This window comes from Cydia amplana, chromosome 3 (genome assembly GCF_948474715.1).
Source record: "Cydia amplana chromosome 3, ilCydAmpl1.1, whole genome shotgun sequence".
In the NCBI taxonomy this organism is placed as follows: domain Eukaryota; kingdom Metazoa; phylum Arthropoda; class Insecta; order Lepidoptera; family Tortricidae; genus Cydia; species Cydia amplana.
The window spans coordinates 4,084,823-4,107,632 of NC_086071.1; the positions used below are offsets into that span (position 1 = coordinate 4,084,823).

Here is a 22,810-nt window from a genome sequence, read left to right on the forward strand (position 1 = left end):
TAGGAACGCACCCTTAAGTCAAGTCGAAGTCTACTGTCACTGTCAACTAGACAGACAACTAGAAATACTATTAGAATTGGCATTGGCATTATTGGCAAAGCCAAAGCGAATTGTTACGAACAAGCTTTTGAAAGAAAGATGATAATCGGTTAATATTTTCAGGTAATATAATATTTCTAAGCTTTAGAATGCCTACTACTGCTGTGGTTATAATCAATCATTTGTTTTGTTGCAGTATGTCTACGTTCCGGCCCGCGGGACTCTCCGACTCTGATTCTGATAGCGATGATTACGGTTTCGAAAAACCGGTGAGATTTTTTGTTGCTTAGTTCAATATAAATTGTCGTTAAAATCTGTCTAGTGATCTTTTAAAGTCACGAAATATAATCAAATAAGGGCTTAGGCAATCTTACTTCCTTTTTAATATCTGAGATATTTACACACCTTGATTTAGCTTCACTACATATAATTATATGTGTGTGTACTTACTTCAAATCTTGTAACTCAAATATAAACCAGTTTCTGGTATCTGATTCAGTTGAAATTTATAGTAACTTACTATTAGTAAGTACTTCCTTAATTCCGATGACAATACAATAATATGCTAATATGAAGCTGATCTGATGATGCAATCAAAAGGTAGCAAACAGAATGTCTTGATGGAATTGAGATGACACACAGTCAGTAATAAAAGTGTGTGTTGCATAAAAAAATGTTTGACAATAACTTGTTTTAGTCTCGAAGATATAATCCAGTCCAACAGCAAAATGATAGAAGAAGGACTGAAAATATTTTACAAGATGCTATTATCAATAGTAATCTGGATGAAGTAAAAACAATCATCTCTAATGGTAAGATTGCTGAATATTTTACTACCTATTTTAAATCTAGAAATATGTATTGTTTTTGTTATTATTGTAGAAATAGGACTTACTTAACATTAAGTATGCTTACAACCTCTAATTGTTCAGTTGTTTTTTTGTTATCTTTACAGATTGCAACATACCTAATAATTGAACTTATAATATTTCATCTAATTTTAAACTACATTAACAGTTTTTGCTATAAGTTTAACTCATAATGTTTCAGAGTTGAAAAACAATGCAAATGCCAAATTAGACAGTGGATGGACTCCGCTGATGCATGCCTGCTTCCACGCCCAGGACAAAATTGTGGAATACCTGTTGCAGCAAGGGGCTGACCCCAACCTACACTCCGGTAACTATGATTTGTATATTTGTAATTTTTTTTTTAAATGGATCATACAATTTTGTAAATAGTTCAGGATTGACTGCAACACAACACACACACCATGTCATAAAAGTCAATACAATTTAAAATTTATTACAATTAAAACAACAATTACAAACAAGCATTTACAATTTATTATTTACATATTTAAATATAAGAAATCAAATAGTACCAAATTCATCCAATCATATCAATAAAGCATAGGAAAATATAGTGAGCAAATCAGACTCCCAATAGGGTCTAGTATCCGTTCTAGGGTAGAAGGTCAGATGGCAGTTGCTTCCATGAAACTAGTGCCGCCTATGTCAATTCTTGGCCAATTTCACAAATGTTTGTAACTTGCAAGCAGTCCTCCCTTTCTGACAAAAGATATATCTGCTTGTACTACAAATTACAACCAATCATAAAATTTTAATTGGGCTAAAATGCTGCTTAACACTTTGACTGTTAAAGATGCGCATGGTTACTGTTTAATATTAACCTTAATGCATTCAAATAACATTTACTATCAAGTGTTTATAAAATAGCCATGACATTCTAAGAGTTGACTAAAGCTTCTCTTAACACTTCTGGAAATGTTCAGAAGTAAATTTTTGGTCTGCTTATATTTCATGGTTTGGTTTAAATATACGGTCTAAAAACCGGCTTCCTCTCAAGGTCATAAGACGCATACCAAAAATACTAAAACATCCAAGCACTATAGAAATGTGTATTATAATTTTACAGATTCAGTTACTCCGGTGATGGTGGCATGTTCAAACTCCAGTGCCAGCAATGAGGCAATCCTCAACATATTTACTAGTCTAGTGGAGAAAGGTTGCCTGTTGAATATTGGCGACAAGTATGGCCAGACCCCCCTCATGAGGGCAATCAGTAGCGGCCGGCTTGAGGTGGTCCAAAAATTGATAGATTGCCAAGTTAATATAGAGATGCGAGATCAACAGGGTTGGACCGTAAGTATAAAATAAGTAGTCATGACATATACCTAATGTTTGAGGGCATTTGCTAGCTGGCGCGAATGCACAGAGATGGTTAACGAAAAATTGCACGAGTAACACTAAATGTAGCCCTAGTGGGTGTTTTAGTTTGGTAAGACATCACTTCTAATGGACATGACATTTTAGTTAAATAAATAAGAAGATAATGTTTTATATTACAACTTCTTATGACAGATACTTCTTCTGACCTTTGCATACATGACCGAAGTTTATACAAGTACATTTATCAAGGCTAAAATCCATGCATGTATGTAGCCGTAGTTCAAGACATTCTTGTTTACAGGCACTTTTCTGGGCAGTTCACCACAACCAGCCAGAAATCCTAGAACTACTTATAGCCAATGGTGCGAGACTAAGAGAGGTAGACAAAAATAGCCGCACCCCCTTAGACATAGCACATTCACACGACCACCAACAAATAATAGATGTTCTAAACCCACACTTCAAGACTGATGACAGTACTGACGCTGATGTTAATGTTGTGAATGATATTAGTTCTTGGCATGATTTCTATCCTGGTATAGAGAAAGGTTTCAAGTAAGTTTATGCATGCAGGCTATTTTTTTATAGAGTGAATGCTACAGCGGGAACTTTCTGGAAATGTCCCATTGACAGGGACACCACATGTTATGTAGTTTAGTTTATGATATTTTTATGCTACCTATTTGGAGACTTACCTTCTGGTATTTTTTTTTTGGTATTCCCATATGACGAAAGTTTTAGAGATATGTAGCTGACTTCGAAATTAGAAGATTTTATCGTAGTTTTATAATTTTCGGTCTATTTGTCTATTTTTTATATAATATTAGGCATAACATGTTACTAAGCTGAATTGAAGCTTTTCAAAGGTTATAAGCCTTTCTAAAAATAAAACTGCAATTAATTTCACAGGGTTAAAGTTCACTATATAAATATATAGCTGGCTGTTAAATATTTTAAGTAACTTACATAAATTGGGTGAATCAATTTTTTCTTAGTCACTCAATCAATTCCATAGTTACGTTCTCCTAGGCCACTCATGGTCTTAGAGCATTTATAAACACCAAAATTGCATTTTTTGGTAGTTTACCCCCTTCTCGTAGTCCCCTGATTGTCGGGGCTAGGGGTCACAAACTCGGTTTCACCGAAATCTAAAAAACCGGAAAAACCGGGTTTTCAGCCAATTACCAGAACCGGGTTTTAACTTTGATTAAACCGGCTTTTTCGAGTTTTTCGATTTTGCAGGTTTATTTACGTACATAATAAATACATAGTAATATCGTATATAATACATAATTTAATTATTTTGATGAGCCACAATTACGAGTCTTTAGTTGCAGATATACTGCTTAGGTGCTTCTTGAAGTTGAGGCTTTTCTATCCAGGGTGATTTCGAGATATCTAGGAAGTTGTGGCTGAAGAAGCGCTGGTGGCCTAGCGGTAAGAGCGTGCGATTTGCAATCCGGAGGTCGCGGGTTCAAACCCCGGTTCGTACCAATGAGTTTTTCGGAACTTATGTACGAAATATCATTTGATATTTACCAGTCGCTTTTCGGTGAAGGAAAACATCGTGAGGAAACCGGACTAATCCCAATACGGGCCTAGTTTACCCTCTGGGTTGGAAGGTCAGATGGCAGTCGCTTTCATAAAAACTAGTGCCCACGTCAATTACTGGGATTAGTCGCCAAGCGGACCCCAGGCTCCCATGAGCCGTGGCAAAATGCCGGGACAACGCGAGGAAGATGATGATGATGAGGAAGTTGTGGCTGATAAGATTGCCCTGAGTTTTACTCTCATCTCCTTGGCCTGGCTTGCTCCTCGGCTCCTTGGCCAGTTTGTTGCACAGGTGAAAGCAGGACACCTCGGTCTTAGAAGTGCTGGGGCACAAACGCCACCGGCAAAGAGAGTCGTCTCATAGATCCAGGTCCTTTTCCAGGGTATTTTGTCCCTCTTCAAGCTATATTCTTGTGTCACTTGTGGCCAGTTCATCAGTATAAGCAAACTTACGCGTTCCGCGAGGTGGAGTTAGGCAGGATACGACTCAACCATCGGAATTTCCAGACCTATGACAACTAATACTGGGCAGTGTTGAGAATGTGGGAAATTCACAGAATGCACTAGCACGTACTGTTCAGCTGCCACTGGAGTAATTTCCACTACTCTTGTTGTGAAGACTAGGTCCGGGTGGTGATCACTTCTCCATCCAGTAGATTAAAAAAATATATATTTGAACGTTCCTCTGCCTTTGTTAGAATCGGCTAAGAAAGTGTTGTTCCTATCTGCTCAGTCCATGATGGCCTTCCTCATCAGATTTCCTATATCGTCAGCTGATGTAGTGGCCGCTACCAAATCAAATCCCGGTAGGTAATTTATTACCTCGTTCAGGGAGTTGGGTATCATTATCAGCGGTGTGTGTTTCCTGAAGGAGGATTATGTCAACACTGTTGTCACGTAATATTTTACAAATTATACGTAAATTCGAAATCACCGAAAAAACCGGAAACCCGGTTTTGCTGTTTCACAAAAACCGAAAAACCGGCTTTCTAAAATACGCGCGGTTTTGTGACCCCTAGTCGGGGCAGAATAACAACAAGAAATAGCTGACCCACCGAGAAATAGTGGACGAATAAAATAAGAAGCCTGGCTGCCGACTGTCTATACAAAATCGCATTCCTCCAATATTCAGATGGCGTCACTAATAACGGAACAAGTCTCTGATACAAAAATTTCGTTCGGAGCTTAGACCTCTGATTTTTTGGTTCGGATTCCGCAGCGCCATCTATTGAATGGACGTAGATTTATTTTGAAACAGGTCTCAGTTCGATCCATTTTGGACCTCTCATTAAAATAACTTTCGTTCAATAGATGTCGCTGAATATTGTATGTTTTAATCATCCATAGTTACATTTATTCCTTCGTTTCAGGCCAAATTACGCCAGCGAGATTCGTCACCTCCTCTTCGGCATGAGCTGCGAAAGGCTCGGCCCAATAATACACCAAAGCGGAATAGATCTAAGGACTTTCCTACTACTTGAAGAACATGATATGGTAAAACTAGGAATAAACATGCCCTTCGAAAGACACAGGCTGGAGGTTGGCCTTCAGAATTTCCATACTAAGGGCTGGAATCTTAATTCGGTGGCAGGATTGTATGCGCAGAAACATAAGAATTATAGGTGAGTAATTTTGCTTAATATCTGTTACTTTTGTGACACAGAGAGTGAGTACTTTTGTGTTGATTATAGTATTTTTCAAACTCGATTGGTAGGGTGGCAGGTATCATCAATCAAAACTAAAATTACGCATTTTAAGGTGCGTTTTACACCTATGTTCGTGATTTTTTCTATCGAGCGAAAGTCAAGAAATCAGGTTTTGACGATGAAGTTACTAGAGAAAGGCCTCAAGATTCCTATTTATATTTTTTGGCAACCGTATTATGATCTAAAAAAGCGCTACGATTTTTCAAAAACTCTACTGTTCGAACCTACTGCACTTTAAAAATGGCAATCATTTGACGTTACCTCTATTACAATCAGTAACTCTTTGAAAGTAGTACTAATGACAGTAATGACTTATATTGAAATTTATGTTTTCGTCTGTTTTTTTTTTTTCAGTGTATTAGACTGTTTAACCACGCTAGGCACTCACCTGCAACAGATATACATCTTAGAAACCACAGTGCATTACGCTCTGCGGGAGTACAAGAAAGTCCAAGATCAAATAAAGTTCGAGCCACCTGACTCGCCCATACTTACCAAATTCAAGAACACAGCAACAAAGTTGCTTGCAAACATTAACAATATAAGGGGCGAAATGAAGATTATGAAGAGTATTCTTGTAAAGGTGAGGTATTGTTTAATTTTAATGGGCGCTTTAATACTTAATATCGGCCCTCAGTACGGTTACCATCAGTTTGTCACTGACATAAACTCCGTCGAGAACGTAATTTACTTTCTATACATCCCGTTTGCACTAATATGCGAGTGCGAGAGAGATGTATAGAAAGTAAATTACGTTCTCGACGGCGTTTATGTCAGTGACAAACTGATGGTAACCGTACTGGTCTCAGTTCAATGTAGTTTGCCAGAAATATATAAAAACTGTAACAGACGGGCGTACCGGACTGCGAACTAGAGCCGGTCCGTGGCAGCTATAAGTGGGAGCGAGTAAGAGATGCTGACCAGACCACGGTCGCGGTCCGGTACGCCCGTCTGTTACAGCTTTTATTGCTACTGACATATTGCTTTACATTGCTACTGACATATCCGGCTTGACAGACTATACTTATACTTATTTGGCGTGATGAGTGTGATGGATGACCCAAAGTAGAATAGAATAGAAATAATTTTATTCGTGAGCACAAACACAAAATTATACATAACAGAGAATAAAAGGATAAAGTGCCACGAAATGGTCTCACCTCAGCATGTTGCTGACGACTTCCAGCGCCTTAACACGTTCACTGTCCCAACTGTTAACTGTCAACCTTACGGCCTTTTACGGCTTGCCGTGACCCATATATGGGGCACGGGACAGTTAACGTGTTAAAGTGAGTCTTGGCCTTGGCCTCCGACACAAGAGCGCGCCATTTTCGCCAGTCCTGTGCGGATTCACGCCAGCTGTCACACAGTTTTTTCCCACTCTATACGCCCACCGATAGGATGACCTATCATTGATAATTAACCGTTCGAACCCCAATAGGGATGATGACACATGTTGAATTTTATAACAAAATCTAGTAAAATAGATAGCAAACGAGCAATTTATCACAATAATGTGGATATTAAAATAAAATATTGAAAAATTACAAAATTACAGGACCTGAAAGTTTCAAAATTTTAGTTTTTTTTAACTTCCAAAAACGATAAAAGTAAGGGTACCATTCGATTCCTTACATTTCATCCAAAAAAATATTGTATAGCAACTATATACATAAACGCAATATTTCACCGACAAAAACGCAATTTTCTTGTTTTGTCCAAGATGGACGATGACGTCACGGCCTCTGGCCGTTTTGTATAGGGCGTTTCGCGAGTGAAGTGCGGCTGTCGGACTTTGACTACAATTTCTGACTTTTGTGTTACTTTAATGCAATGGGTCCCATATAGACATTTGATCCTAAAAACAAACCCGATCGATTGATACCATAAAAAAAAATTAGTCATGTAGCCTATTGTTGCAGGTAGCCAAGAGGAACCCGAAACCCGCGGACCTCATCAAAGAGAGATCGTTACAAGACGCTGTGTTGTGTTACAGTAAACGGGCCGTTGTTATTTGTTCCCTCGGCTTCGCTATCAGGTACATGTTTCCTAATTTAGTTAAAAAATAAAATATGCACAAGTTCATATGTTTATTTAATCAATTCCAACAAAACATTTAACAGTTATGCACAGAAGTAGTATTAGCTACTAGCTAAGCGGGCGAAGTGTTCAAAGTGATCTAAACATAATTTTATTGCTCAGGTAGCATAGGCGTACGCACGGTGGGGCAAGGTGGGGCTATTGCCCCACCCTCGTCTCTGACCAGAAGCTAACAATTTTTAGGCACAATTAATGTAAATATCTGGGAGACAGAGCTTTGCTCGGAAAACATACAGGGTGGCCAAATAAGAGGTATACAACTTTTTTTTGCCGCCATTTTATTTTGGCGGTAAATATGACAGTTATTGCATGAAAATTAGTTTGTGTAGATACGGCAAATTTATTATGGAGCGTTTTACGACGGAACAACGTGTTTTAATCATTAAAAACAATAGAAACATTAAAAATAACGTTTCCCGGTCGATTAATTTCGAGAAACGGTGACATTGACTGGCCCCCAAGATCGCCTGATTTAACAGCTCCTGACTTTTTTTCTGTGGGGCTATCTAAAGGGACGTGTCTATGCTAATAGGCCAACGAACCTTCAGCAATTAAAACAAAATATTCGAAACACTGTCGCTGAGGTAACGCCAGAAATGTATGAAAAACGCGATGAAAAAGGTTCGCATCTGCCATGCTGCTAGAGGTGGACATTTGTCTGACATTATTTTCCATGTGTAATTGCTGACCCTACATATTATACAGGGTGTCCCAAGAAGTAGTGATATACTGAAGCTGGGAGGTAGAGGACCTAGAGGGCTATCTGAATCACCCCCATGTATGTTCCGCGATTTTTCGTATTTTCGGAGTTATGATTTTTTTTAATTTTTCACCTATCGCCGAGTACGATGAGATTTTTATTTATGGTGACGTGAATTATTGCGGTAGATGCTTGATTTTTTTTGTGTGCTAAGCTGATAGATAGGCCAATTCAGTATGGTAACATTTACTATCGTTAGATCTCTGAATGGAATTAAAAAAAAATTTAATGCCAAGAAAGATAAAATTACCTAGATTATAATATAATTATAATTATTAGATATTATTATTAAGTATGTTTTATTTTTCTAAGCGCCCTTGAAGTTGTGAACATACTGGGTAATTTTATCTTTCTTGGCATTATTTTTTTTTTAATTCCATTCATAGATCTAACGATAGTAAATGTTACCATACTGAATTGGCCTATCTATCAGCGTAGCACACAAAAAAAATCAAGCATCTACCGCTATAATTCACGTCACCATAAATAAAAATCTCATCGTACTCGGCGATAGGTGAAAAATTAAAAAAAATCATAACTCCGAAAATAAGAAAAATCGCGGAACATACATGGGGGTGATTCAGATAGCCCTCTAGGTCCTCTACCTCCCAGCTTCAGTATATCACTACTTCTTGGGACACCCTGTATATAACAAGGAATACTTAATATTTTTTATGTTTTATAGAATAAAATTTCAAAAATAAAGTGTATACCTCTTATTTGGCCACCCTGTATTTAAAAACTCAAAAATGCGCATTTTCCCAGAAATAAGACCTAGCCAGATCGATTTTTTGCCCCCGAAAACCTCCATGAAACCACCCACCGATAAATCGAGTGCGCATGCACAGAGATCGAGTCCAGTTATTAGCGATTTCCGAACGAAGTTATCCGCCCGCGTCCCCGACCCTGGCCGAGACGGACTACCCTCGGACGAATGCAAACAGGCACGCGCGACTATCTCTCGTTTTGAGTAGAATTAAGTGAATCAAAATAGATCATTTACAAACATTTAGGGTTCCGTACCTGAAAAGGAAAAAAAGGAATCCTTATAGGATCGCTTTGTTGTCCGTCTGTCAAGTCAAGACCCTTAGCTCGGGAACGCGTGGAGTTATCGAGTTAAAATTAAAACCATATAATTAGGTCTAGAATTACACCACAAGTATAGGGTGGTATAAGGAAAAATAACAAAACTATAAATTTTTGGCGCAAAAAAATACTGACACGATGGACACGTATTTACCACACTGAGAGCACAGCAGTAGGCACCGCTTCTCTTTCCCCCTATCTCCTGTAGATAGTTACGTAAATATTCGAGCTGTTACAACGTACCCAGCTCCCCGACCCCTTAAAAAATGCCCACCCCTCACAAAATGCTGGGTACTCCCATGTCAGGTAGTACCTAAGAATGTGTTGATCAGCTTGAGTTTCATGCTGAATGGGTCTCTGTCTATTATGCCTTTACGTCAAACAATGGATAAAATGGCAAACGATATCTGTAGGTAATATTACCGAATTTAGCGCTTATTTCATTTAAAATGTTCATTTAGGGAGGTATAAAAATTTTAGCAATGGCACCAACTACAGATAACCTTTCTAACACTAAAAATTAATCGGATTGATTTCACAGTTTTCCGAGTACCTAATCGGAACACCCATAAAAAAATTGGAACGAATTGAGAACCTCCTCTTTCGGATTCGGTTAAAAACAACTAATTTCGGCCTGTTAAAATCTACCTAGGTACTAACTATAAACATTCCACAACGTTATGACATAGGATCGACCTAACGTCTAACCTAAAAATTAGTGCCAAGCTTATTTCAACAACTATAACTATATAACTGGACGTTTAGCCTGTCGCATGTCAACCGCCGCTCATAAGTTGAATATTCATTCGAAGAAAAACCTTGTCAGCGCGTTGTAAAGCACATATTCAACTAGTTTTCAAATACACACACGGTTTGTTTTAGCGCAGCCAATTCAATGCATTTGTAATTCAATGCTATATGTATAGCATTCGTCATGTCTGCTCCAAGGAACCGAGTCATTTACGCCTACATTTACGATGCGTCTGTTGGCCGGTTAATTTACTACTTTTTATAGGTATAGCACAATAACTAGGTTTTGGTCTGAACTCCTTGAGGTTACAGAGGGTCTACCGCGAACACCTAAGTTCGCAAATCTCGCAATTTTGTAAACTTTCCGACGGCTAATCAGTAAGCATGCAAGGGTTAAGGTACCGTTCGGACACAGACTGCACCAGCCTTAGGTACTGTGCAACGTTTAATTTGAAACTCCTACCTCAACACTTTAAGCTGTGGTTTAAGTATAACGGTCTCAGTCAAAATCTAACCTACAAGCTACCTGTATCTCTAAGTAGCTAAAGTAGTGTTCCATTATTTATAAGTGGTAGACGCTCTTGGCAATGAACCAACTAACTTTTAACGTTAATTAGGGTTAATATAATTAATTGACGGACATCGGTTATTAGATATGCGGCCTTTATTAATTATTAAGTGCAGTGCTAGGAGTGGAAAAAGAAAAATAAACCATTTCTAAATTGCGCACACCTTCACAACAATTGGCGATTTGGCCCACATTTATGAATAATCTTAAGCGGGTTTTAAGTAGGTAATATCGCACAGAGCCAAGATCCCGCCTAAGAAGATTTATTTATTTATTTATTAGAGATAAATCACAATTACATACAAATTTAGATTCAAAGGCATCGTTAAACCAGAATGGTTTGTCTCGATACTCCATTCCGCAGTACTTAAATAATAAAATATACAGTAGGTACTCAAAAACATCCAGTTCGTAAACAACATAATTATTGCAAAAATCACAAACTGCGCAACTACAAGCGCATCTGTTATCACACCGGCCGGCCAAACAAAACAAGAACCGGTCGGCGCATATACTCTGTACAGGCTAAATGGAATTACACATTACATATTCATTTTAGTTGAAATAATGTAATTGTTTCAGCATTTCTTTTTTAAGAATATTTCCTATATTACTTGGTGTTATCTTATCTTTCGACTCTTTGGGTAACTTATTTATTAAATCTGGTATGATGTAATCTGAAGTTCGTCTGCCATAAAAAGTATTGAATTGGGGCTTTCGAAGCATTCGATTTGATACTTGCCTCGTATTTATTGGATTATGACGGGACCACGGTCAAAATCGCGTATTACGCGGGGAAGCGTATTAGCAGTGATAATATCGTATTAAGCGAGTTCTACTTTAAATACATAGAGGTACCTACTAATATGTATGGGACTAAATAGTTACGCAAATGCAATCCTCATTGTTTGGAGGTATGTCGTAATGCCTGACGAATTGTTTAGGCAATATTGGCAACATCCGTTTCCGTCCATTTAGGTATGTCACGGCAGCAAGCCCTAACTGTTCTAAAAACAATGATGTTGTTATGGCTGGTTTTAGTGTCACGCGAACCGTCCGTGCGGATTGCCAAATTGTACGAGAAAGCTGTCTGCGCGGACCACTCTAAAACGCTCCCTGAACTTAATAAATACCTAAGTAGGTACATTTTTATATGAATACAATACACCTAATGTATATTTTCACTCTACTACAATAGTAGGGATTCGAGGGATTGTACTCATAAGAAACCTTGTTTATCTGTATTTCCACTTCTCAATTTTTTAAGAGTAAGTTCTATATTTTTATACGAGTAACATTATTTTTTATTAAATCAAAGGGTTTAAATGTTAATCTTATTAGGTAGGTATACGGACAATAAGTGAACCACTTTATTTTAAATGTTTTATTGACATCTAAAACATTCATAAACAACTGTTTGTACTAAGTTATAAACGTGTACGTCATAAAAGCTTTTGAATTGTTGTATTTTAAACATGCTTGTTATGGCTCGTTAATGTTAAGAATATGGACTTGTATATTTGTTGTATAAAGACACTTTGTAATACCGTCGTTGTTTTACTTTATTTTTATTTTATTAATTTTATCAGTTAGATACATGTTTGACCAAGAAAGTCGGAATTTGTCGGCAGAACAGCAGTGTAAAATGAACACTTTTAAGCTCCTTACATCAATTACGGGGTTCACAACAACTGCTTAATTTAAGTTACACAATAACACTTCAAAATTCTATAGAACAATTCAAAATTCATTGCACGAATGCGAGACTCCTAACAATCACAGTGAAAGCAATATCAGTGAGAACTGTGCCCCGGACAAGGCCGGCTAAGCACGATAAAATACTCATTAATAGTGTTAACAGAGATTCTCTAAAGATTCATAAGTAACTAAAAATTTCGTATCCTTAAATAATTTGTATTACGTAAATTATAATAAATAATTAACAGTATGTATGGAATAGCTGCTTTCAAGCTGAACCGCTAGCTAGATGGAACTCAGTGCTTCTGGATGGGGATGCTCCTGTCAGTGATGGCCAGCTGCGGCAGCGGCGCTTCCACGGTCAGCACGCCGTCTCGGGACAGCGAGGACTTGATGGCCTCGGGGTTGGTCCCCTTCGGCAGCAGGAACTCTCTGTTGTACTCCCTGTACACCGACTTTGTGTCTGACTTCTCCTCGTGTTTCGCGTGGACCTGAAATTAAATTGGCATGACGTCAGAACCTTAAAACAGAAATTACAACATTTCGATCTGTCGCCGACAGCCGTTCGTCAACCCCAATAAAAAACGAAACTAAATGTTCCGTTGCGTGCATAAAAGCGATAGTCGTTGCTGGCAATTTGCCCGCCTTCAGGTTTCAGCCAAATTTTAAAGCGAAGATTCGTAAATAAAAGTGTTGTTTTTTTCAAGCCAATTTATCTTCATTAGAGTGTGAAGAAGAATAAATGAGAGTTAAAAATAGCGTTATGAGTGTCTAGATTCCACAAATTTGAATCGAACCTTGGCAGAGCTTTGATAAATGATTGTTTTTATAATTTCAATTTAAGTAATTGATGAATGAGAACAAACTATGATCTAGATGTGATTGATCCTTTTCTTTGTGTAACGGATATTAACGATTCATCATTGAAGTCAGTAGACGATACATTTGGGTAAGTAGTATTATTTTAGACAATGGAATTTATTCTATGTAGAAGAATGAAGTCCTTATACCTATATTTTTTATAAATTAAATTCATCCATGTCTCGTGTCTTATTTACCCTACTGAAATTCGTTGTATTGAAATTCGATTTTGTTTATTTCTTTGCGTAACTTAAATCAGTTATTCTCATTCATCATTGTAGTCATACATTTATATTTTATGATTTATTTCGTTAGATTGTTTTACAAAGCTATCAATCAAAATGATGGACGAATCACGGTCCTTAAAATATGTATTTAGAGATTTACATTTTTAGGGAGATCAATAAATGTAGACTTACAAGCAATTTGTTGTCGACCGTCTTAACGACGATTTCCTCTGGCGTGTACTGGCTGACGTCGAAGCGGAGCTTCAGGGACTTGCCATCGCCCTGGTCCTGGATGAGGGGCGAGTTCATGCTGTCCCAGTGGCTGGGCTCGGCCAGCTGTCGGCTGTCACTGTGCTGTGAAGATGTGGTGGAGCTGTGGACAGGTCAAATACCAGGGTTAATGACGGGTCACAGCTACGCCTTTGTTATGGCAACTTTGCAATGACAACGTGTGAAATGATTACCATAAACGTAAAATTTCTATACAAATATGACGTTTATCGCACTCCACACTTTTTCATGTCAATGTTACAATGGTCCAACCAATGACCTTTTATTAATGGGTCCAACTATTTCCGTCAGAATAAAGTGCGAATTTATAAAGCGCGGAAAATTGTTTTTTTTTTAAATTTGCCGGCTTTTAGTGACGGTTGGTCAGACAATATTTACAATGGCATTCAGAATCACATAAGAGTAAATTGACGTTTGCAAGCATATTTTCTTCTACTTCGCGTTTGTAGTTATTTAAAGCATATATTATATTATGAATAGATTTTTTTTAAATTACTTTATTAATATAGGTAATACTGAATACCATTTTAGTGACTGAATTAATAAGTTGTGCTACTAGAAATAATAAGAAAGAACCGCGCGTTACATGATCAATGATACTGCAGACTATGACTATAAATATTGAAGGTAACGTGCGTAAAAATAGTATCTATAATCAATTATCATATATTTGTTAGCACAAATAACCATTGGCACAAATAAAAACCTTGTACGAAACATAAAGTATGGCGAAATGAATTCCAACATGCCTGAGTAAATATGAGTCATGAAATATTTGCGTACCAATCGCAAGCGTTTTACTAGTCATATGAAATATTTGCGTACCAATCGCAAGCGTTTTACTATTGTAACAATGTAATCGTAACTATAATGTGACAATCTTGACATCGGTATATTTTCTTTCGTTGATCACTTTCTAACACACGAAAAATTAATTACTACCTATGTTAATTGTTCAATTTTGTTTTATATTTTCTAATTAATATAGGTAGATATCATTAAGCCTTGGGCCGCCAATTATCAAATGTCCAAAGTTACCAAACAAATAATTAAAAGCATTTTTATTCTGATAGTGTCCCTACCATACTTAACTTCTTGTAACATGAGTTCAAGGCGTTGTAATGGTTATTATTGTTATTAAGTAACAATAATAGTCTACCTGCGCTACGTTAGCGTACCTCATTTGCACCCGCTGTACTCAGTTGGGGACAATAATAACCGTAATAGTTAATAGTGAATACTAGTTGAATTTAAAAAGCCTAACCAACCAGCACATCCTTTTTACATGCGACCTAGATGAATTCTTAAACAGTATAGTTAGCTTTTACTTAGTAATCTAAAGGGGCATAAAAATAGCATTCCATTAGCGACATAAAACATGCACTCATTGTAGTCTAGGAATAGAATTATAAAAAATGATCGACCTAGCTCGCTTGCACATGCAGACATTTTATCACGACCGCTTGACGTGTTAACGGTCAATAAAATTTTAATTTAAATGCTTTTGATATCAACTGGTTTCCCAGGCGTCGGGGGGACGGCAGGAGCAGGTTTAACCTAGGTTTCGGTGGAGTCTGCCATTGCATATATAATTTAATTTCCATGTGATTTTTTTTCACAGCAATTGCTTTTGGTTAAACGTGTAAGAATTTAATATAAACACTACAATTTTGCGTTAGCCCAATTTTAATTTATAATTACAGAATTGCTCGCAGATTGTAGAAATCTTACGGAATGGTTAGATTAGAGTAGCGCGATTCCCCTGCGCGTACAGGCACAATGATTGTCGACTTGCGGAAATTGCCCAGGAAATCTAATGAACTAGTCCACAAATAAAAAACCTATAAAAAGGTCTCCTGTTCCATTCTAATTTGAACTTTGTGTTGTCAAAATAAAATTTCATTTTACTTGGCAAGGTTTGACGTATGGGCGGCTAGAGGTTATGTAAGGAGAGTTATAATATCTACCCGTATACATTTATTACATTACTAGTTTACTTAAGACGACTTAATATTCGTCGAGGACATTTATTTCATTTAACATCTGAAGGACTTGCATTAATTCTTTAGAACCCAACGAGTAGTTACTTCCTACTTTTTTATTTAAATTTACTGAAGTGATTGACAATTTGGATGTAAAAAATAGCACACAAATGATGATGTCATGCGCACGGCTGCAGATCCAAGGTCAGTGTCAACGTGAGCTCATCCGTATTAGCGCAGCATTCAATCTAATTTGTGACCAATGATTTCCGTTACAAGTTCCATTATATTCAATGTCATTTGTGACCAATAACACAGGTGTCCATTGTGCCAATTTGGTGCATCTATTCTCACGATGCTCGCAAAGAATCACACTGAACATTAGGTAAATGTATAAAAAGAAGGGTATTTATGCTTCATGTGCAATAAGGATCATTCGATGAGAATTTCAGACAAACTCCTTTCTGCACTTGAAACATAATGACCCTTCTGTAATGGAAAGCCACAAATATTTCAATTTGGCTTTTAGGCTAATGGAATTTATAACGACATATATACCTATCTAATGGAGTAATTAACACAAGTTCATGGACTTTAATTAACCTAATAAATAACCATATCAAGTTTATAATATTTGGTAGAGATAATTTGGGGCATTATCTATGAAAAGGGACTTTATTGTCGATGGCGCTTACGCCGCACAGCATCGCGCGGCATTGTATTTACATCGGAGCATCGTTAATGGCGTTAGCGCCATCGACAATAAGATCCCTTTTCATAGATAACGTCACATTTACTTAGGTAGGTACACCGAATTAAATTACAGGTCAAATATATTTTACTTCGCGCTACGTCAGCGCTTGGCATGTTTTCGTTTCAATTTAAATATAATTTCATATTCCATTTAAGTTTGTAATTAATTAAACTCAGACTCGAACTCTCATCCTATACTGATACTGGACTGGAATGGGCTTGATGCTTAGAGCATTGAATAACCGGAGTCCAGCCGGAGTCGCCTTTAAGGGCTTACCCAAAACCTTGCACAATAATTGTGCAAACTTTTGTATAGACTGACGTTTATGTGACATCAAATGTATGACTATTTGTACATAACGTCACATACATTTTACGTTCCCCTTCCCCGTTAAAATCGGCAGACTGTTTTGTATAAAAAATGACAGACAAGTGAGACAAGCAGAGAAGGACAAGAGTCATCTTGCCTTAACCTTTTCAACGCCGCGCGCCGTGTCAAACACAAAAGCTGTCACTCAGACGCCACGTCACCGAAGTGTCAAAACTGAAATTGAACTTTATGCATATGCACCTAGGTCTATGTTGCTCTGTGGTCTATGACCGATTAATACGTCTTTGGCGTTGGACCTGCGGTGCGTATATATCGGTCATTGGCGTCCAAAAGGTTAACTATGTATTTTGTGCAAAAAAGTAGAGACAATAAAAACGCGTTTATACTACACCGGCTCAGCATTTTAATCAGAATTGCACAGATAGGTAGGTACATTTTTCATGCCCCTTTGGCCTTTTATAAGTGCGACGTGCATCTCAAGTTTTATCTTATTTGCATCTCGCAGCCCGTGTGTCTTGAGTCTTGAATCGTTCATTGTGGAATGAACACTTAAACGAGTTAATTGTTATTTGTACGTCGTCTTGGGGCGTCCTTAGCCATTGTAAACACACGCCTCCAGAACCGGTCACGGCCGCCTCCAAGGGCATTGGGCATACAGTTATCCTTATTCATAGGTATATTACAGAAATAAAATACCCAGTTCGAGCATAATGATGACGCAGGTACTTTATAATTTAATATAGGCCATGGACAAAACTTGGTTATCGTATTTGGTACTTCCATTTTCAACTAGTAAACATTGACTAGCGCCTAATGTATGTTATTTACCGACTCAGTAATATACTACTGGATATTGTCAGTGAAAGCTGATAATTGTCAAGTTGGTGAAGTAGGTAGGTACCTCTGGTACCTGGCAGATACAATAATCAAAAAATCCATCCAATCTTATTCACCTGGGACTGATGGGTGATAAACATAAATGTTACAAAACGTATTTAGTTCACTGAGCTGTTGACACTGTAGAATTAATTGCAGCGCATCCATCGGTGCCAAGAGTTTGATGAGAATTCAAGCAACAGACAGCGCAAAATGCATATTTAGGCAAGCTATACTCATACCAGCTACGAATAAATAAACAGTGACGCCACGCACTAACATTAACCATTCAGATGATTAACGAGTCGAGTCTTAAGTTTACAATATGCAATGCCAGTAGGTAATGTAGGGCCGTGACAAGGTACTTAACAGGTGTTCAAATGTTAACATACCTACATCTACATATGACATCAGACATTTTTATTTAAAGTAAACCTTTCATTTAGTTCCCATAGGATAAATGTCTGCTTTCTTAGTAAAACTACTAAGTATATCTACAATACCTACTGTCTACGTTTCGTTACTATTAGCCAATTGATAAATGATAAATATAATGATCATACTTATACTACATAAGTTCATGCATAAATAGAAATGGGTTTTGTAATTTACCAAAACTACGCGGTTATACTCAACCTATAAGTTTTCCTCGTTCTTTACCTCTCTGAAGACTTGGTTACTCCTCCGGAGGAAACAGATTCAAAGTTGTAAGACATGCAAAAGGCAATATCGCTTATTAATTAATACTGCTAATGTTATAGCAACGAAACAAATTTAGAGGAACGATTACTAGGAGCTCGCGTTTTCAATATGAAATACAATTTAACTATCAAGGTCAGCGGTTCTCAAACATTTTTGGCGACGGAACCCTTTTGGAAAGCAAAATATTTGACGGTGCCCCAAATTAAAAAAAATCGTTTGACAAATTAAATGTGGACTGTGGAGCGGGTCTACCGCGAACACCGAAGTTCGCAAATTGCGGGCACTTTTCTCTTTTACTCCAATTAAGGCATAGTTAGAGTGACAAAGAAAGATGTCCACAATTTGTGTACTTCGGCGTTCGCGGTAGGCCCTCTGCATGGTTGTTGATTTGATTTCGCTTTTTCTCGCGGAGTCCCTAGAGAGGCTGTGCCCTAGGGGTCTGCGGAGCACACTTTGAGAATGGCTGATCTAGGTAGGTAATGGTAAGAATTTTAAATACCTAGTTATACCTAGTACCTACTCGACTCGTCCCTCTATATTTGCCAAAGTTGTTATATAGGTATATCTTCTCCACAATATGTAGATATGTAGGTACATATTAACAAAATGAAACAAAGGCATTTTTTCAAAATATTGGGACGGCGTGATTAATAATAAAGATAACAATAATGAATTCACGTCCACTGTACCCGTTTGGTGACATTTGTAAACAATAGGTAGGTATTTTGACGTGTGGTGTGGGACAGTGGGCGCGAATGTGTTAAAATAAAAAGCAGTTAGGTTCAAAGATACCATGCCAGCATATTATGTTATTCATGATTATAAATAATATAATACAAACAAAGGTACCTACATAAACAATATTGTCCGTTCGTGCTAGGGTTGCCAACCGTACTATATTATATAGTATTGTACTATATTTTGGCTCTCTGTACTATATACTTTTGGAAAAATACGCTAAAATACTATATTTCCGATTAAACGTACTCGTATATTACACTTATGTTTAGTATTTGATCTAAAAATACTATATTTTTTGAAATGTACTATATTTTTGATGCCTTATTCTGGAAAATACTATATTCCACCAAAAAATAGTTGGCAACCCTAGTTCGTGCCCTTAACAATAAGTAGGTGCAGTTGTTTATACCATTTTAGGTTACGACATTTTGGCTTTAGATCAGTTGAGATTATTATTTCAAAACTGGACTGGACTGAATTATCATACTGCGTTGGCCCAACATTCCCAGCGGTTGTTGCATTAGAAAAACGAGTCCTGCCTACGCCGCATTACAGTTTAGGCGGATCGGATCAGTCGTCAACCCACGCCACGCTTTGTGTAGGTAGGTAGGTACACAAAAACCTAAATCATCGCTGACGACATTCTTCATTTCCTCGGTAATCATCATTTATTGATTTTAAGTAACTACGTCGCTTAATTTAAAATGTAAAGCACAAGACCAACCACTTGACAAGTTGATAGAACTGCACTCGAAGAATCTCGAAGTAAGAAATAAGAATTAGACGCCCAAAGTTTTGACAAACTCGCGTGTTGCTTTTGTTCGCAGTTTCGTGACTATTGAGTAAATATTGGATTACGTCAGAGGCCAGGTTCTCTGAAACAACACCGGCTTGCTCCAAGTAGGTCATGTAATGTAACTCACAAAAGTGCCTATAAAACTTCAGCCATTGAACTCAATTTGAATAGGTACCATGCTACCCGCCTACACTGTAAACTGTAAAGTATGCGCCACCTACCAATCGCAATTCGATAACATTACCATAAACCGGTTTTCATGAAGCCTTGTTGTTCTGCTAGTTTTTGTGAACCGTATGGCGTATTGCATATATTATTTTTATTTTTACTGCTATCAATACGTGTCGTCATCTCTAATGATGTGACTCTATTAGTTTATAACAACTGAGACGCTTTACACGTCGAACACCTACAATTTGGTTGAAGAAAAGTCTAAGCTGGTATTGTTATATACCTAATTGACGAGGAAAAAATTACGTTTCTTATAGGTAGGTAAAGATTTACATTGTGATTTACATAATGTTTACAATTTCGCGCGGTTCTGTGTTTTAGCAACAATGTTCTCAGTCTGTGGCTATTTCTATTTATGACATCATCCCGCGTCGGGCTTACGTATCGTTGCACGCTTTAAATGGAGGCGGCTGAGATGTCTGCAGTAGGTAGAAGCCGTTCCGCAGGGCGATCCCGAATAATGCCTTTGAAATATTCGTCGAGACCGGGCGCACGTTGCGAAACCTCCAACTCATTAATTCGAGATTCCCTTAAAGGAAAACCGAGCGCGAGCCGGTCGCTATCAGAAAGTAAATTGCGCGACCTGCTTCCAAAATGCTGTGATAACCTCTGTATACGAGCAATACTTCCCAATCTTGAAATTGTTGTTCTTTTGATTATTTTGTACATATTATTTAGACTAATTAGATTTTTATTGGAAACTTGCACAGTGCACACTTCTAATTAGAATCTTATACAACTGTTTACAAAAGTTTGATTAGTATGAGATACTACAACAATAAATACCTTGTTGTGCTCTTGAAGAAGTTGTTGCTCTCTCTGTTCATGAGTTCCGATCTGAATTTGCTCATCTCTTCTTCCATCTTCCTCATTTCGGCGTCGAATCTCTCCCTAATGCTGGAGAATTCCGTGTCGATGACTGAAAAGTCACCGAGCTTGATGGGGATGTTTCTCTTAAGGCTGTCAGCCATCTTCAAGGTTTATTTAAACTGTCGAAACTAAACAAACACTAGTTACAAACACAGTTCGCGTTAGACACGGGCGACAGACAAGGCAGCACTGATCATTAGTTGTCGACTCGGCGCCACGGGCCTGCGCACAGTTTTAAATAGCCTCATGTTGGAACGCCCGCGTCTCAACGTCACTCGCTCGACCCACACTTTGCTTCTCGCTCATTCCACGACTCGCAGCCCAATCGCCGATAGATTTTGTCTCTACTGCGTGATCGCCGCTAGTATAACCTGACCTGAGATCCGGAACAACTACATTTTATCAACAATTGCATTTATACTGGTTATCCTGATAGCATGTATTTTCTTAGCTTTGTCAATAACAGCCCCGTAGTCGCGCCGTGGTTCATCTTCCGTCTCAGAAGGAGAAGGTTGTAAGTTTGTATGAGCCCCGAACATCCTCACTGCATTTTTCTTTGGGAAGTCAGGCAACTCAGGCATACTCCGTAGTTCCTTCATGATGTGAGGCGCCATCTCAAGGTGTTAGGAGTTGTCGCTACGTAATTAAATGAACGATGACTCATTTAATTTGGTTCTGCTACTTCTGCTTAAGGCATTCTTCGGCTAGGATATGTATGGAGGATTATTCATTGGAATATTTTTGCAGCATGTCGACATATAGTTATTCGTCATTTTATGAGTTGGCTTCATTTAATGTGAAGATGACCACATGATATGTGCTATTGTTAAGTACAATGAGTTTGCTTTAGTGGTTTGGGTGACTGGATAAATTAACACTGAAAACCTGGAACTGTGAGCGTTAACTTTCCGAATAATCATATATATAGTTACGGAGTGGTTATAATACTGACAATGGTAGAATGGCACAAACTTTTAAAGAGGTCATTTAATTGAGAATCTTCAGTATTAAAAAATTACATAAGTACCTAATAATAACGATAACGTAACGTCAAAACTAAGAATTTTTTTTCAATCTCTGTGTAGTCTGTGTTTCGACACGCATATAATAATATTTCATTCGTCAAATAACCGGGTTGTGAGTTGTGACAACTCAAATAGGCCCCATTATATAACTATACACTAAGTTAACACTGGGAGATAAGAAAAGTATATAGGGTATTTGACACATGTTGAATTTTATAACTAAATCTAGTTAAATAGATAGAAAATGAGCAATTTATCACAATACATTAGAAATTTAAAAAATATATGAGAATAAAAAATATACAAAGCCTTAAAGTTTAAAAAAAAATTTAAACTTCCAAATAGGAAAAAATAATGATACCATTCGATTCCTTACATTTTATTAATAAAAATATTGTATAGCAACCATATACATAAACGCAATATTTCGCCGACAAAATCGCAATTTCCTTGTTTTCCATACGTTGAAAGTGTTGAAACGGCTTCTAACGTTACCTACATGATGACGACACGATGTATTACCATTTTCTATGAAGCGTTTCGTCAGTAAAGTGCGGGTGCCAGACTTTGACCATCATTTATGACTTTTGTATGGATTTAAGACAATGGGTCACATTTGATCCTCAAAACAAACCTGCTGATCGACACCTTCATAAAAATACCCTATTAGGTCT

The 22,810-nt window shown here is 37.5% G+C and overlaps 2 protein-coding genes across 3 annotated transcripts; one reads left to right on the forward strand and one right to left on the reverse strand.

The window, feature by feature from the left end:
* The first annotated feature begins 235 nt into the window (after positions 1-235).
* LOC134662385 (ankyrin repeat, SAM and basic leucine zipper domain-containing protein 1) lies at positions 236-7,573 on the forward strand. Its single transcript, XM_063518596.1, has 8 exons — positions 236-308; positions 737-851; positions 1,090-1,218; positions 1,978-2,204; positions 2,533-2,786; positions 5,153-5,404; positions 5,843-6,071; positions 7,411-7,573. Exons 1-8 carry the CDS (start codon positions 237-239, stop codon positions 7,555-7,557), a joined length of 1,425 nt encoding a protein of 474 aa, XP_063374666.1. The 5' UTR covers position 236; the 3' UTR covers positions 7,558-7,573.
* Positions 7,574-12,121: 4,548 nt separating this feature from the next.
* Positions 12,122-21,344, reverse strand: LOC134662386 (heat shock protein beta-1). 2 transcript variants are annotated; one of them, XM_063518597.1, is made up of 4 exons: positions 21,026-21,344; positions 18,432-18,483; positions 13,731-13,911; positions 12,122-12,941 (listed from the first exon to the last, which is right to left on the reverse strand). In XM_063518597.1, the coding sequence occupies exons 1-4, from the start codon at positions 21,210-21,212 to the stop codon at positions 12,747-12,749; spliced, it is 615 nt and encodes a 204-aa protein (XP_063374667.1). In that variant the 5' UTR covers positions 21,213-21,344; the 3' UTR covers positions 12,122-12,746. The 2 variants fall into 2 exon arrangements, with proteins under 2 accessions (XP_063374667.1, XP_063374668.1); XM_063518598.1 differs by lacking the exon at positions 18,432-18,483 and having other exon boundaries at positions 21,028-21,339.
* Positions 21,345-22,810: the final 1,466 nt, after the last annotated feature.

What these genes read in the sequence shown, in the direction of transcription:
- LOC134662386 (XM_063518597.1), bottom strand. Translation starts at nt 21,212, where the DNA reads ATGGCTGACAGCCTTAAGAGAAACATCCCCATCAAGCTCGGTGACTTT. An exon ending in GTAACCAAGTCTTCAGAGAG is followed by an intron (nt 13,912 to 18,431) that starts GTAAAGAACGAG and finishes ACCTGTCCACAG; the next exon opens with CTCCACCACATCTTCACAGC. An exon ending in CGGTCGACAACAAATTGCTT is followed by an intron (nt 12,942 to 13,730) that starts GTAAGTCTACAT and finishes ATTTAATTTCAG; the next exon opens with GTCCACGCGAAACACGAGGA.
- LOC134662385 (XM_063518596.1), top strand. Translation starts at nt 237, where the DNA reads ATGTCTACGTTCCGGCCCGCGGGACTCTCCGACTCTGATTCTGATAGC. An exon ending in AAAAACAATCATCTCTAATG is followed by an intron (nt 852 to 1,089) that starts GTAAGATTGCTG and finishes ATAATGTTTCAG; the next exon opens with AGTTGAAAAACAATGCAAAT. An exon ending in GAGATCAACAGGGTTGGACC is followed by an intron (nt 2,205 to 2,532) that starts GTAAGTATAAAA and finishes TCTTGTTTACAG; the next exon opens with GCACTTTTCTGGGCAGTTCA.